Source organism: Nestor notabilis, unplaced genomic scaffold (assembly GCF_000696875.1).
Source record: "Nestor notabilis isolate BGI_N333 unplaced genomic scaffold, ASM69687v1 scaffold8152, whole genome shotgun sequence".
Taxonomy (NCBI): Eukaryota; Metazoa; Chordata; class Aves; order Psittaciformes; family Psittacidae; genus Nestor; species Nestor notabilis.
In genome coordinates, this window is record NW_009919603.1 from 9,237 (window position 1) to 22,963 (window position 13,727).

Consider the following 13,727-nt stretch of genomic DNA (forward strand, 5'->3'; position numbering starts at 1 on the left):
ATCAAATTTAATAACTATGTGAGCTGCATCAGTACTATAGCCATAAATTACATGTCGGTTGGTGCTGACCTTATGAAGACCATATTTAGGCTGAAGTAAATTTTAGACTGGCATATATTGAAATAAACATTGTATCAAGGAGACAGTTATCCAAATTGCTGTAAAAAAAGGTTACTTTAAATGGGGATAAACCTATGGAAGTTTGTTCATATAAAACTCTCTTTTTTTTCCTGTTCTTTAATAATGTTTTTCCAGTAATTCAAGTATTTAAATGGTCATCTCCTGCTCTTTCAGTGTAGAAATTGGTGAAAGTGTGAGAGGAGAAGATGTGTATATCATCCAGAGTGGCTGTGGAGAAATAAATGACAACTTAATGGAACTGCTTATCATGATCAATGCTTGCAAGATTGCATCATCCTCCAGAGTGACTGCTGTAATTCCATGTTTTCCTTATGCCAGGCAAGATAAGAAAGATAAGGTAGGCAAGAACTGTGTCATTTTGGAATGCTTTTTTTCAGCTTGCTCACTTGAAATTTTTTTGGAGATGAAACCTATTTTCATGAACATTTAAGTGATTTGAAAGATTTACTTGGCTTTTTCATCCGTTTTGGTAAAATGTTAAATTATTTCATGTATAGGTAAATGAACTGAGACAAGTTAAATTTTTTTTTTCTTGTGTTTTAATAATTGATATGGCTTCAGTTTGAAAATGTGGGTACATCCTGTGTGTGATATATTGCAGAGTACTCTGCTAGCAAAACTCACTTTATATAATTGTTTTTCTTGCTTTTTCTAGTTTGTTTTGGGGCTTTTCTAACCTCTATATATGAAAAGAGCACACATTTTTAATTTTTTTAGACATTTTAATTGCATGGGATTAAATCCTTAATTTGAAGTGCTATAATAATTATCTAGATGGGGTTTATGCTATATGGTTAAACAGAAGCCAGCTGGAAGGAACTGATTAAATCTGCAATGCATAACAGTAATTAATAAAAAACTTTTTTTTTTTTCTGCAAGGCAGGTAAAAAAAAATTGAATAATTATTTTTATTGATGCAGACCACAAATTGTATGTAAGCCCCATAAATATTCTTCTGATCTTAGTGCCCTTTTCCTGAATTTGGTCTGCCATAACTGATGACTATATTAGTTCAGCCAAGTTGATAACATAGTAATAAACTCTGTGGCAAGTGAGTTTGGTTTTAAAAAATACAGAACTAAACTTCTTTTTATCTCTCTCTCTATATATCTATATCTAGATGTATATATACACAGAAAACTTCTAGTATGTTGTGTGAATGTTCCTTTTGCCTAATCTCACTTGAAAAGAACTTAAAAGAATAAATGTGAATTTGGCTTTTAAGATAGGATTGCAGCAGTTTGCCTTTTTGGAAAATTGCACCTATCCAATACTTCCTGTACATAGCCCCCTCCTTTTCACTTTGGACATCAAGCAGAGCATCCTGAAAGCCTTCTCTTGTTCTTTATGCTCTTTTCTATAAAAACATAACAGTACTGAAAAGTAATGCAGGAGCTAAAAATAATAGCAGATATTACAAAATATGTAATGCTCAGCTGGTGATGTCTGACAACAAAACTAAACAGAGAAAAGTTATTTTCTGATATACTCATTCTTTAAGTGCAGGCTTTCTAATACCATACTAATATTATCAAGACCACCTTTTTATACTTTCAAAGCAGAATTCAGGAGTTAGACAGAGGCTCCCTCTTCTTTGCTTACATCTTTGAGAACTTCATTTCTGCTGTGTTTTGTATTTAATAATGCTCTCCCTTGATCAGGAGAGCTGAAATACTGCTTTTTATCAAAAGAGCTTGAAAGGGAAGAAATAAAACTTTTGTTGAAAGGGAAGGAAAACACATCATCAGGCTTTGATTTCCAAATTCATTGGAAGGTTCTGCTGGCCCATCCTATAAGCTCTTGGTGTGGGGAAAAAGCTCATAATGTTTCAAGATTTCCATGCCCCTAGGTTATGCCTTGTCAAGGTTACCCCAAATCCATGTGGCAGACTTCTAAGAGACACTTAAAACCCCCAGTGTGATAGCCAAGCATGCCATCCAAGAGCATTTTGTCTTTTGGAAATGCCACTGGAAGATAGATAGCTGATGAAAGTGATTTTTTTATTAACAGATTTTGAACATTGTACCAGACTGTTCTCTGGGTGTCACTGTGTTCTCCTGCAATTCTAGGCGTGCCTTTTTCCCTCCTCTCCCACCCACCCCCTATTTTGCAATTGAGAAAATGTTTGCCATCTTTGGAAATTAACCTTGGTAGTTGACCTCCATGTTGCAAAATAAGCTATAATGTAGCTGTCAACATTAGGCAGCTTATTGACAGGGAGATCTTTCCTGCTGCTTGCTGTTGGATTGCATCACATCATTTGGTCTTTGACTCATGTTGACTGCACAAGTTTTGTGTGCTGCCTGAAATATTGGCAGTATGAAGTCAAGCAGTATAATCTTCACTAGTTGGTTGCTGTTTTCTGGTTTGAATTTAAGTTGTTGAGTTTAATCCATAAAGAACTAAATAGACTGAGTCCTTGCTGCTTGAAATAACCTTGTATTCTGCATCCCTCTGTTGCAGCTATGATTGCCGAGAACAATGAAAATGCTCATTGTTTATCTAAGGAAAGGGCCTTGCAGTAAAAAAATCATATTCTGAACAAGATCTGTGTAATCTACTCTGGAAATTTTTGCATTAAACCTGAACTAACTTTTAATGACAAACAGAGGTTTTTAAAAAAAAAAAAAAGGCTTACTGGGAACTGTAGAAAAGTTGGTAAATTTATTTCAGATGCAATCAAGTACTGCCATAAACTAGAATACTTCCGAGACACAAGCTGTCTAATTTAAAAATAGCTTGGGTATATCTGTGCTTTGGCCATAGCTGCATTTATGCATCCTCTAATTATGCTAACCTTCCAAGCCATGGGCAGGACACATTTATGTAGGATGCTGCAGAGATGCCTTTGACATAAGTTAGAAGTAGAGTGACAGGTGAGTTTGGTGTTCTACAGCTCATGTAACTTTGTTTTTTTGATTTGTAGAAGGGGTCCGTGGAGCGTTGGGTAGGTATCCTTTTTTTTTTTTTTTTTTTTTTTTTTTTTATCTAACGCTATGCATTTCCATTAATATGGCCTTAAAATGGGTGAAACTTACTGTTTACATTATGTATAACTAGGAACGTTTTCAGTTTCACTTCTTGTTTTCAGTTGTGTTTCACCTAGGCCATGACAGTAATTCTGTGGAATAATTTGCTTCTGGAAAACTGCTAGCCTCTAGGCAAAAATTTATCTTGTCATTCAAGATAATGGCTGTCAACTTCTGAAGCATCAAAGCATATCTCTTTTTGTTTTTTTGGGTGTTTTTATTTTTTTAAAACGGTAAGTTTTGGTAATACATTAGTGAACATTCAGCATCCATACACTTCACAACTGGCTTTCTTGGAAGTGAAAGTTCCAGTTATAAATCTCTGAGGCTTCTTGGACATTTTTTTTTTTTTTTTACTTTATTTGTTCAGTATGGATGAGATGCATTTTGAGCAAGAAAATTTAATAAGATGTTTAAAGGCGACAGAGCTTTAATCTTGATGGACAATTTTTACATTCAGCTGTATGTCCTTTGCATGGTTACTCTTGTGAAGTTGTTCATATTAGCTTTGTAGATTCTCCCCCACCCCTGGTAATTTTAAGAATTGCAACTAATGCATCACTAAGGGAGAAATCATTTACATAACTTGTTAAACCTAAGTGGGGAATTTGCTTAGAAACCAAAAACTTGGTGATTTTGTTTTTTACGATTTGGTGTTTGTACATAATGTAATGTTATGTTTCACACTAATAATTCTGAAACTAATCTTAAATTGTGACAAAGAATGGAACAATAAAATCTGTGAATCTCTGTCCTTGCCTCTTTGATTGGAAGAAAACTTCACAAACTCCAAGATAAAAAAACTCTTGTTCTTATATATCTTTGCCATCTAATTTTGAGTAACAAGGCTAGGTAATCTGAGGTTCCCATGAATATAGGTCTTTTGATTTTAAAATAATCTTCAATTTGGATCATACTGTAGGACAAAATTTATTTTCTATGCAAGCAATCAAATCTTAAATCCTTTGAATGTATTGTGTGTATTTTCTGTTAATACAAGATCTTGTGGAAGAGAAACTGCTGGATAGCTGCAAACTTCATTTGTCTTAATCTCCTATTAGCCCATTCTTGAGAAACAGGTGTTGGTGTCTGGCTATCTTTCCTTCCAAGACCCTCTGTCCACCAACACATAGGAATTCTGTGATGTGTGCATATCTGCTAAAACCAGTTACCTAGTGGTAAAACCTTCAAGTTCTTCCTTCTGGGAAGGCAGCCTGCAAGGCCAGCAACTGAAAGAAGTACCAACTGGTAACGTATTCATTAGTATTCGATGCAGGAAAGTATTTTGGGTTGGTTTTGTGATGGTGATACTCATGATATGGATACTTGAGGCAAAATAAGCAATATTCATATTGAAGAGAAATAGAAAATAAATAGAAACAAAGTTCAGCATGCTGGATGGAGAGGAAATGGCAAGCTGCATTCTGGGAAGAAGGTAATCTGCCTTTAGCAGCAAGCCTGACGTAGATACTTGTTTCTACTGGAGAGGGTGGTCCTGGTTTGCTATCTTCTTTTCCCTTCCATTTGAGCTGCCTCATCTGGCTGCTGTGGGTTCAGTTAAGTCCCAGCACGCAGCACAAGGGAAGTGGTGGAAGTATATAGTCTTGGAGGAAGGGATGGGACAAGCAGGAGAGCCAACTTACGGTTTCAGTATCACCAGTTGGTCCAGTTTAGCTCTGGCATCAAACCAGATCTTTGAAAAAAGCTAATAAAAGAATAGTGGTAGAATCAAAAAAGTAGAAACTGTATCTTTGTTTTATTAGATGTTGCCAGAGATTTGAGAATATTTTAAAGACCAGCTTAAAAATGTCCGTTTGTACTGCTAAAATGAGCTGAAGTGATCAAGAATTTAAGTGGCGTGAACCAAATGTTTACTAATAATAATAGAAATATCCAGAAAGCTTTGGCCAACTTGACCTTACAGAACTGAACTTAAATGAGGAGCCGCATAGTCCTTAGTACCTGGAAAATCATCCATTCTGAAGATAGGAAGCTCTTATGGAAGCTATATGCATCTGAAATGCAAACATCTGGGGAAGTGCTAGTTGTTGCATATCTTCAGTGCATCTTACACAGACCAAATGATGGTGATGTTCTATGAAACACAAAAACCAAAAAGGATGTTTTTCAAAATGAAGAATTTCTGTCCTGATGGTGATAAACTTGATCCAGCCATGAGAAAGACTGCAATATCTCACTTCTTTTTTTGAAATTATGTTGGCAATCTGCAGGTTAAAATGGAAATGCTGAGTTTCCACCTGAACTAACAAAAGTTTTGAGGAAAATACTCATATCTCTCTGATATGACACAGAGAGAAAAGCATGCAGGTTAAATTGGCAGTGGTTCAGCTTATTTTAGGTTATGCCCTTGAGCATCATGGAAGGAAAGCAGAGATACTCTGTAGTTGTGTGTATGGGGTGGAGGGAAAAGGGGTTCCTAGGAGGCTAAATGAGACTGATAAAGAGATGTAGCAGGAGAGAATACCATACCAGCAGAAAACGGAGTCTGACAATGAGATGGAACCTCTGAACTGCAGGTCTGCCTTCATGCTAATGTTGTTGCCAGCTATTAGCCTTATTTAAAGATTAGCAAGAAGAGAACAGGAGGTTTCATTTAGTACTTCCGTCAGGTAAAACTGTAAAACATAGAGCCACACAGCTGTTTTCAGAGCTTAAAAGAAAAAATCTGAAAAAACTTTAAAGTTGATAAAAAAAAAAAAAAGGGGAAGTATCTTCCAGTCACAATTTTCAATTTTCTCTTTTTTTTTTTGTTTTTTTTTTTTTTTTTGAGTGTTGCTGTTTGTTCTGCATCCTTGTCACTTCTAAAAAGGCTCTTGGCATTGGTATTAACATTGCTAAATATATTTTTGGTGGTCTTTTTGTTCTTTCTGCTTTTCTGTTTTGTTTAGTTTGTTGGGGGTTTTTTTTGGTTTCTTGTTTTGTTTTGGCTTTGGTTTGGGTTTTTTTTTTTTTCATCCCCTTGCCCCCTGTCCCTTTTGGGAATTCTAGACTTGTAATTGCCTCCAACAATTAAGCCTGAGTTAGCAAAAAAGAATAAATAAATAGGACGGGGTAGAAGACTGCTGCCAACATGGGTCTGTTACAAGCTTTACTGTATCATGAAGAAATGCTTGATACTCTTTTAAAGAAGTATTTTCAAAAGTTGGGTTCACTCTGCCTTCAATCTTCGGGCTTGGAAATGTTTTTAAACAGTTATAGCTGCTTGAGAGTTAAATGTTAATGTAGGGTAGTGACTTAGAGAAATGGAGATTATCTGTCTTTCTGCTATAGAAAAGCTACCTGAAAGTTTTAAATAGAAGAAATGGAAAATTGTATCTCTGATTTATCTGCTTGTCAATCTAATTACTAGAAAGCATTATTAGGCAGACAGTGCAAACTGATTTAGATATTTTTAAATGTTCTAGTGAGTTTCAAAACCCCAGTAGCAAAATCAACTATTAATAGACTAGTTTGGCTAAAGTTCTGGAGCTCCCAGTATCTAGATTCCAAATATTCTAAAGGAAAAAAAAGAGTAGAAGTAGCTAAATTTCTGACTCCTTGCATCTAGTTGAAATATCGTTTAAGTTTAAACATTTGTGCTTTATTCCCCAGAGTCGTGCTCCGATCTCTGCAAAACTTGTTGCCAACATGCTGTCAGTTGCAGGGGCTGACCACATCATCACCATGGATTTGCATGCTTCTCAGATCCAGGTAACTATCAGTTCTTCATAACTGTGGCTAGGGGTTCTACTGAATTAATGTGTATTAAATGTGTTAATGTAGAAGATTCCATTTCTGCTGTTCAAGTAATACTAACTTGAATCTTGCCCATATTGAAATACTACCTTTCATGTCAAGCAGTTGAAATTTATGGAAGCTATATATTACTCACTGGATTTTTTGAGAGCTTTTCTTAACTTGAATTTACTTGACCACCTTCGAACACTCATCTTTTCTGACCCCCACCCTCCCCCACCCCCACCCCCCATTTCACTACTGTTGGGTAAGATTTTTAGAGACCTTAATATTTGTCTAACTTCTGCTGCATTTGATACTAATATCAGAGTGCAGAATTAGGCCAGTACAAAATACTAATTAAAGCCCTACTATACTTGAAAGGCAAAGTCTTGATTCTTTCCCTGTGTTTTTATTCCAGGTAAGACATAAACATATATTCATGAAATTCTCTTTCTCTTTTGGACTAGGGTTTCTTTGACATTCCAGTAGATAACCTGTATGCAGAACCTGCAGTGCTGCAGTGGATTAAAGAGAACATTGTGGAGTGGAGAAATTGTATCATAGTTTCACCTGATGCAGGTGGTGCAAAAAGGTACTATACAAGCCTAAAAATATTAGTTTTCCGTATAGCTAGTGGTTAATGAAGTTGTTTGTCTTTATTCCTCTATCAGTTCTGCAAGACATATGATACATCACTGATCAATCCAAACTGCATTGTAAAAACAGCAGCTAGTTCTTCCAGTGTTGTTCATGCTTGAAAACATCCAGGAGCTTTCTATACTCTAAAGAAAATCTTTTTCTCTCTCCCTGGCTGTGGCCTCATTAGCTGAATCCCTCCACAGGAGGGAAGAGGTTTTTCCTGCTGCTTGCTTCTTTAGTCCAGTTGCTGCACCTCTTCCTGCTTCGCTCTGGAATTGCCTAAGTTTCTCTTCTCTGTCAAAGCATATGGCCTATCCCCACTGTACCTGCTGGCATTTAGGTAAGAGGCTGCTTGAGTCGTGTTTCTTTTTTCCTTTGTTACTGCATTCCAGCTGTAAACCTATTGACCCCAAGTTGTGCACTATGAATACTAGAAAAAGGAAGTGAAGTTTTGTGTGGCAAAAGGTGAAAATAGAAAGGATAGTTCATTGGAGTGTTTCTTCATTTACAGCGTGCATTGCTCATTTTGCAGACTTTTATTTGGTAATCTAATGAGTATAAACTAATGAAGAATCAGGCTGGCTGGTGAGGTGATGAAGCATACTACTAAGGTGAAATGCTTATTCTCAAGTTACTAGTCACGCTCCTTCTACAAACAAAAGACAAAGGAAGTAAGAATCCTGTAAGCCCACAGTAGTTTAAGTGTTTGGATGTAGTATGGGGAAAAATGTGAAACACTGTCATAATTTGATTTTAGTTGAAGTCTTTGGGTCTCTTGTGAGTGTTCATAGAATTATAGAATAGTTTGGGTTGGAAGGGACCTTCGGATGTCATCTAGTCCAAGCACCCTGCAGGGACAACTTCATCTAGATCACGTTGCCCAGAACCACATCCAACCTGGCCCTGAATGTCTCCAGAGGTGGCATATCCACACCTCTCTGGGCAACCTGTGCCAGTACTTTACCACCCTCATTGTAAAAAATTTCTTCCTTGCATCCAGCTTGAATCTTCCCTCTTTTAGTTTAGAACCAGTTCTCCTCATCCTATTGCAACAGGCCCTGCTAAAAAGTGTCTCCCAAGTTCATGTTGCAATAATTCATAGGGAAGTAGGACTGATTAGAATTCCATAGCTGTTCCTGTTTAGATGAATCAAGATGTGAAGAATATAAATCATAGAAAACATTCTAAAATCCAGATAATTCAGCCAGTTAAATTTCTTTGTTCATTCTTATCTGGATACTGTATTTTTTCAGGTTTTTGTTTGGGATTTTGTTGGGTTGTCTTCTTGTTTTTGTTTAATTTTTGTTTTTTAACAAAATGCAGCCTTTGCTTAGAATTCAAATCAGAATATAACATTTTTTTTCATCTAACAAATATTTGTATATTACCAATTTGATCATATGACTTTATTTTTTGAGGACCACTTTCCCTGTATTTAACATGGAGTCTGTCTTTGGTATCTTTCTGTTGTAATGCAACCAAGCAATTTTGAAGTGGGAAAAGATGTTGTTTTCAATAAATTCACAGCTGCTTCTTCACCTCCATTAATGTAATGTAAGCAAAATGGTTTGGCCTTTCCATTTAAAACATGCAGACCTTCAAGATAATATCTGGGTTAATGAAAAGTGAATAGAATGTGAATAAAGTTTGTCTTAAAATTTAAATCTGTAAGAATTAAATTAAAAAAAAGTTCTTTCAGTAATTTAAAATACCTGAATATCTGATTATTTTTTTTACACTGTTTGCTTGTTTTTCTAGCTTAGTAAATTTTGTGACTGAAATAAGGGATGCAAATTCTGTTAATGTCTTAATTTCATGGAGGTATTGAGTCTTGCTATGAAACTATGCAATTATTCAGAAAAAATGCCAAAAAACTTGGGGCTTTTGTTTATCACCCAGTTGTTGAAATACTGTAACTAACAACACCTTCATATTTAAGTAGTAAAGAAATAAAACAGTATGCTCTATTAGCTGTGTATGTTAATAACCTTGTTGATAACATTCTAAACATCCTTTAAAAAGACAAACTACAAGGTTGCACCAACATAGAAAAAGCATAGTATTGTTTACTCCTGTGTCTTTATACCCACCAGCTCTGGTATGTTAAAAAACCTGAAAAAAGCAACCAGAAGTTTATAACAGATTTTGTCATTGGAGGTTTGTCTGGCCACCAGAGGTCACCCCGAATAGTTTTGAAAGATCTTTGTCAAGCAGCTATCTGCTGTTGGAGTTACTAATGAAGTAAGCTACTGGATTACTATCAAGTACTGCTAAAGGGAATATTAATCACTATTAAATTCTTTGGGTTTTTTTCCCCCTTTGGTTTGTTTTGACGTTCCTGCAATGCTACAGTGCACACTGCTGTAGGTTTAGAATTGAGGCTACCTCTACTTTAAATTAGTGTCCGTTACTAGGTATTGCAGCAGCTTAATAAAAGCTTGTGCATAGTTGAAGTGTGTTTCAGATCCAGGCACTTAGTTTGTGCTTCAGTAGTTTCAAAGCCAGGAAACATAAAAACTGGGGTTTATGACAAATGCACACTATGGCTCTGCTCTTTCTTTTAAAATAATTTTCTAAATGTGGTGTATTTCTTCCTATAACTTAGGGTTACTTCAATTGCTGACAGACTGAATGTGGAATTTGCTCTCATTCATAAGGAAAGGAAGAAGGCAAATGAAGTGGACAGAATGGTCTTGGTTGGTGACGTGAAAGACCGAGTAGCAATTCTTGTTGATGATATGGCTGACACATGTGGCACAATATGTCATGCAGCAGACAAGTAAGTCTTGTTATGAACTGGCCCACTGTCTTACTATACTTTAACTTGAAGATAGCTGATGAATGCGTTTGCTGTGTCCTGTATGGTTATAACCCAACCTGACCTCTACAGCGTGAAGTTATTCTGATCCTAGAGTCTACAGGTTGTAGTCCTGTGATCAAGCAGTGTCCTTATTTAGAATGTGCAATTGAGAAAATATGTACAGAAATATATTATCTGTGTTCAGAGAGAGGACAGAATAAAGAAAAAGTCATTTACCTTGGTACACACTCACCCTGTCACAGTGCATCCTCCTTGTAGGTTGCAGCTACTAAATCTGTTGCTGAGAATGACCAGAAAACTTGGATTCTGTTGAGTCATTCAAAATGAAATGATTTTTCCATGGTTTTGGTGGGGGGTTTTTTGTTTGGTTGGTTGGTTTGTTTTTTTGGTTTTTTTGTTTGTTGGGTTGGGTTGTGTGTGTGGTGTTTGGGTTGGTGGCGTGGTAACCCAGCCAGTAACTTGGAACCACGCAGCTGCTCGCTCACTCCTCCGCTTCTTCCTCCCCCTCTCCTGGAGGGATAGGGAGGAAAATCGGAGGAATGTAACTCCCACGGGTTGAGATAAGAACAGTCCAGTAACTAAGGTATAATAGAAAACCACTACTGCTACCACCAATAATAATGATAAGGGAAATAACAAGGGGAGAGGATACAATTGCTCACCACTCACTGACCGAAGCCTAGCCCAGCCCGAGCAGCGATCTGGGCCTACTAGGTAACTCCCCCCAGTTTCTACTGGGCATGATGTGCTGTGGTATGGAATACCCCTTTGGCCAGTTTGGGTCAGGTGTCCTGTCTCTGCTTCCTCCCGGCTTCCCCTCCTCCCTGGCAGAGCATGAGACTGAGAAAGTCCTTGATCAGAGTAAACACTACTTAGCAACAACTAAAAACATCGGTGTTATCAGCGTTGTTCCCAGGCTGAAAGTCAAAACCACAGCACTGCACCAGCTACGAAGAAGGAGAAAAAATGACTGATGTAGCTGAACCCAGGACAGTTAGATTTGTTTTTATTCCCCCTATCTTGCTGTGCTTACGCTGTGGTCTGATAAAATACCACTCTTTGGGGCCTCCATTTGCAAGACTAGAAAAGCAGCTAGGACATAGCTGAGCATCTGGAGGCAGAGAGCATGGTCAAAACCAAGTTAAGAGACACTTACTCATCCACAAGGTGTTCTGATTCTTGGACATAGGCTTTTTTTTTAATCCTGTGCTGCATTTCACTCTGTGCTTGGATTAACAACATGTTTTCCCACAATCCTGCAGTAAACTAGGCTTTTAATTATTAACATTTCTTCTTCCTCAAACTCTTTCCAAGCAGAATTGTTTGAATTGCAAATGAAAACAAAGGTGGACAATAAGGGAGGCACAATAGAGTTGTGAATACTGCCATCAAACCTGTTTCGGTTTTGCCTGATTAAGATAGAAAACTTGTACCAGTATTCAGCTGGAAGTTTTAAATTCTCGGAATTAATTTGTAGATATTTGTATATTCCTATAGTTTCCAGGAGGAATTTGTGTGTAAAGTGGATTTTGCAGAGGTTTGTATCTGGCTTCATCTGTAGTCATGTATGTAAACAGGTGTGACAGTATAATTTTCCTTCATGTTCTACAGGTTAGTATCTGCCGGAGCTACTAAAGTTTATGCCATTCTTACACATGGCATCTTTTCTGGTCCTGCTATTTCTCGGATTAATAATGCATCGTTTGAGGCTGTTGTAGTAACTAATACAATCCCCCAAGAAGAGAAAATGAAACACTGCCCAAAAATTCAGGTATGGTGGTGTTTGTGTCATCTATTTAAACTCTGGATTTGTATTTTACTGTTCACTGATGCTAGAATTTATGCCCTGAGAGCAAAATAGTACTCTAAAATACATTGTTTGCAGAACATCTTGCTTAAACATGCCTATGAACTGTTTTAAGGGGATTCGGGTAGTACAATAGAATATTGCAAATATTTGGTATTTGTAACAAATCAAGTGTGTGTATCTGTGAAAGAGTGGCAAATGTAAAACTGGCTGGGTTTTTAGTTTGTTTACTTTTTTGTTATATTTTTTCAATTAATATTAATCATACAATATTTGTATGTAGGAGCTCAAGTTAGCAATGTTACTGTGGATGCCACAGAAACTTCTTTTTTTTTTTTTAAAGTGCTTAAGATTTATTTGGTATTTGTTGAAACCTTAAAAAGTATACTTCCCTTAAACTGTATTTGTGTCCAGTGGACACTGCCATCTGATGGCTGGAATAGTTTTTTTGACAGCATGCCCTATGTCGGGAGTCTCAGCAGCATGCCTGTGTGGCAATCTTATTCAATGCTTGTTTACTCAACTTTTGAGTTTCTATTAATGCAGTTCTTACGTATTAGTTACATACCTAATGCTTTAATGTTAATTTAATTCCTAGAAGAGGTAAGAGAGCACAATGATAAATTGAATGTTAGTTCATATGCTTCTAAGTGGTACAGTTCATTGCTCCTGGCATGCCATAAAACTTATCATCTTAATTTTTCTTTCAGTTTATTGACATTTCCATGATCCTGGCTGAGGCAATTAGAAGAACACACAATGGTGAATCTGTGTCTTACCTGTTCAGTCATGTTCCCTTGTAACTGCAGGAGGTTACACTGCGTTGTTGCAAAGGTCCCTTCAGCTAGCACTGTTGTTTTTAACAATGCATCTCAACCATGAGAAATTAGTATCTTTGTACAATTCCAGAGCTTTTATGTTTAATTATTTTATTTGTCTTGTAATTACCATTTGTTCTTTGTAAATGGGCAATAAATTTCAGTCTTGCAGAAACTTCATGAATTCCCTTGAGAGTCTGGAAGTCTTGTGTGTTGTGTAAGTTCTCTTTTATATGTCTACCCTTGCTTTCTGTTGAGCTGCTGCTTCAGATCCTTCTTTCCAGATAGAACTCTACAAACTGCTCGTAGAACTTGATGGGATATATGCAGATAAGATCATTTTCTGTGTTAAGCTAAATGCTGCAGGCTTGGGTATCTTGTAGCTATCCATCTGTCAAACAAGCAGCTGTTGGGTTTTGTTATGTTTAACTACTATGAATAGCATTTTGTAAGCCCTAACAGAATGTAAACCTCATGTTAATTTTGAGGAGCTGTTGACAAATCCATAGTGTTAACTGTTTCGTATGCTTCAAGTTCTTGTTTTTCACAATATATATGACTGCTGTTTTCTTTTGTAAAGCTCTCATTACATTAAATTGTTTGCTTAACTCCTATTCTGTGCAGTTACTGTCTTCAGTTCAGGAGTAATGTAGTAAGAATAAGGTATTCTCAGTATGATCCATTTCATGTGTTTCAATAATAAGAAGTGATCTTCAATCATAGAATCATAGAAT

General features: G+C 36.6%; 1 protein-coding gene across 2 annotated transcripts; it reads left to right on the forward strand.

The window, feature by feature from the left end:
- The first annotated feature begins 297 nt into the window (after nucleotides 1-297).
- Nucleotides 298-13,168, forward strand: LOC104400821 (ribose-phosphate pyrophosphokinase 2). Of its 2 annotated transcripts, XM_010010302.1 has the most exons (7): nucleotides 298-478; nucleotides 3,068-3,088; nucleotides 6,783-6,881; nucleotides 7,376-7,500; nucleotides 10,153-10,326; nucleotides 11,980-12,139; nucleotides 12,886-13,168. In XM_010010302.1, exons 1-7 carry the CDS (start codon nucleotides 374-376, stop codon nucleotides 12,976-12,978), a joined length of 777 nt encoding a protein of 258 aa, XP_010008604.1. In that variant the 5' UTR covers nucleotides 298-373; the 3' UTR covers nucleotides 12,979-13,168. The 2 variants fall into 2 exon arrangements, with proteins under 2 accessions (XP_010008604.1, XP_010008605.1); XM_010010303.1 differs by lacking the exons at nucleotides 298-478; nucleotides 3,068-3,088; nucleotides 6,783-6,881 and adding an exon at nucleotides 7,735-7,887 and having other exon boundaries at nucleotides 7,463-7,500.
- Nucleotides 13,169-13,727: the final 559 nt, after the last annotated feature.

Coding starts and splice junctions, on each gene's coding strand:
- LOC104400821 (XM_010010302.1), top strand. CDS start 374: ATGGAACTGCTTATCATGATCAATGCTTGCAAGATTGCATCATCCTCC. Junction 3,089..6,782: donor AGGGGTCCGTGGAGCGTTGG/GTAGGTATCCTT, acceptor TTTATTCCCCAG/AGTCGTGCTCCGATCTCTGC. Junction 12,140..12,885: donor AACACTGCCCAAAAATTCAG/GTATGGTGGTGT, acceptor TTTTTCTTTCAG/TTTATTGACATTTCCATGAT.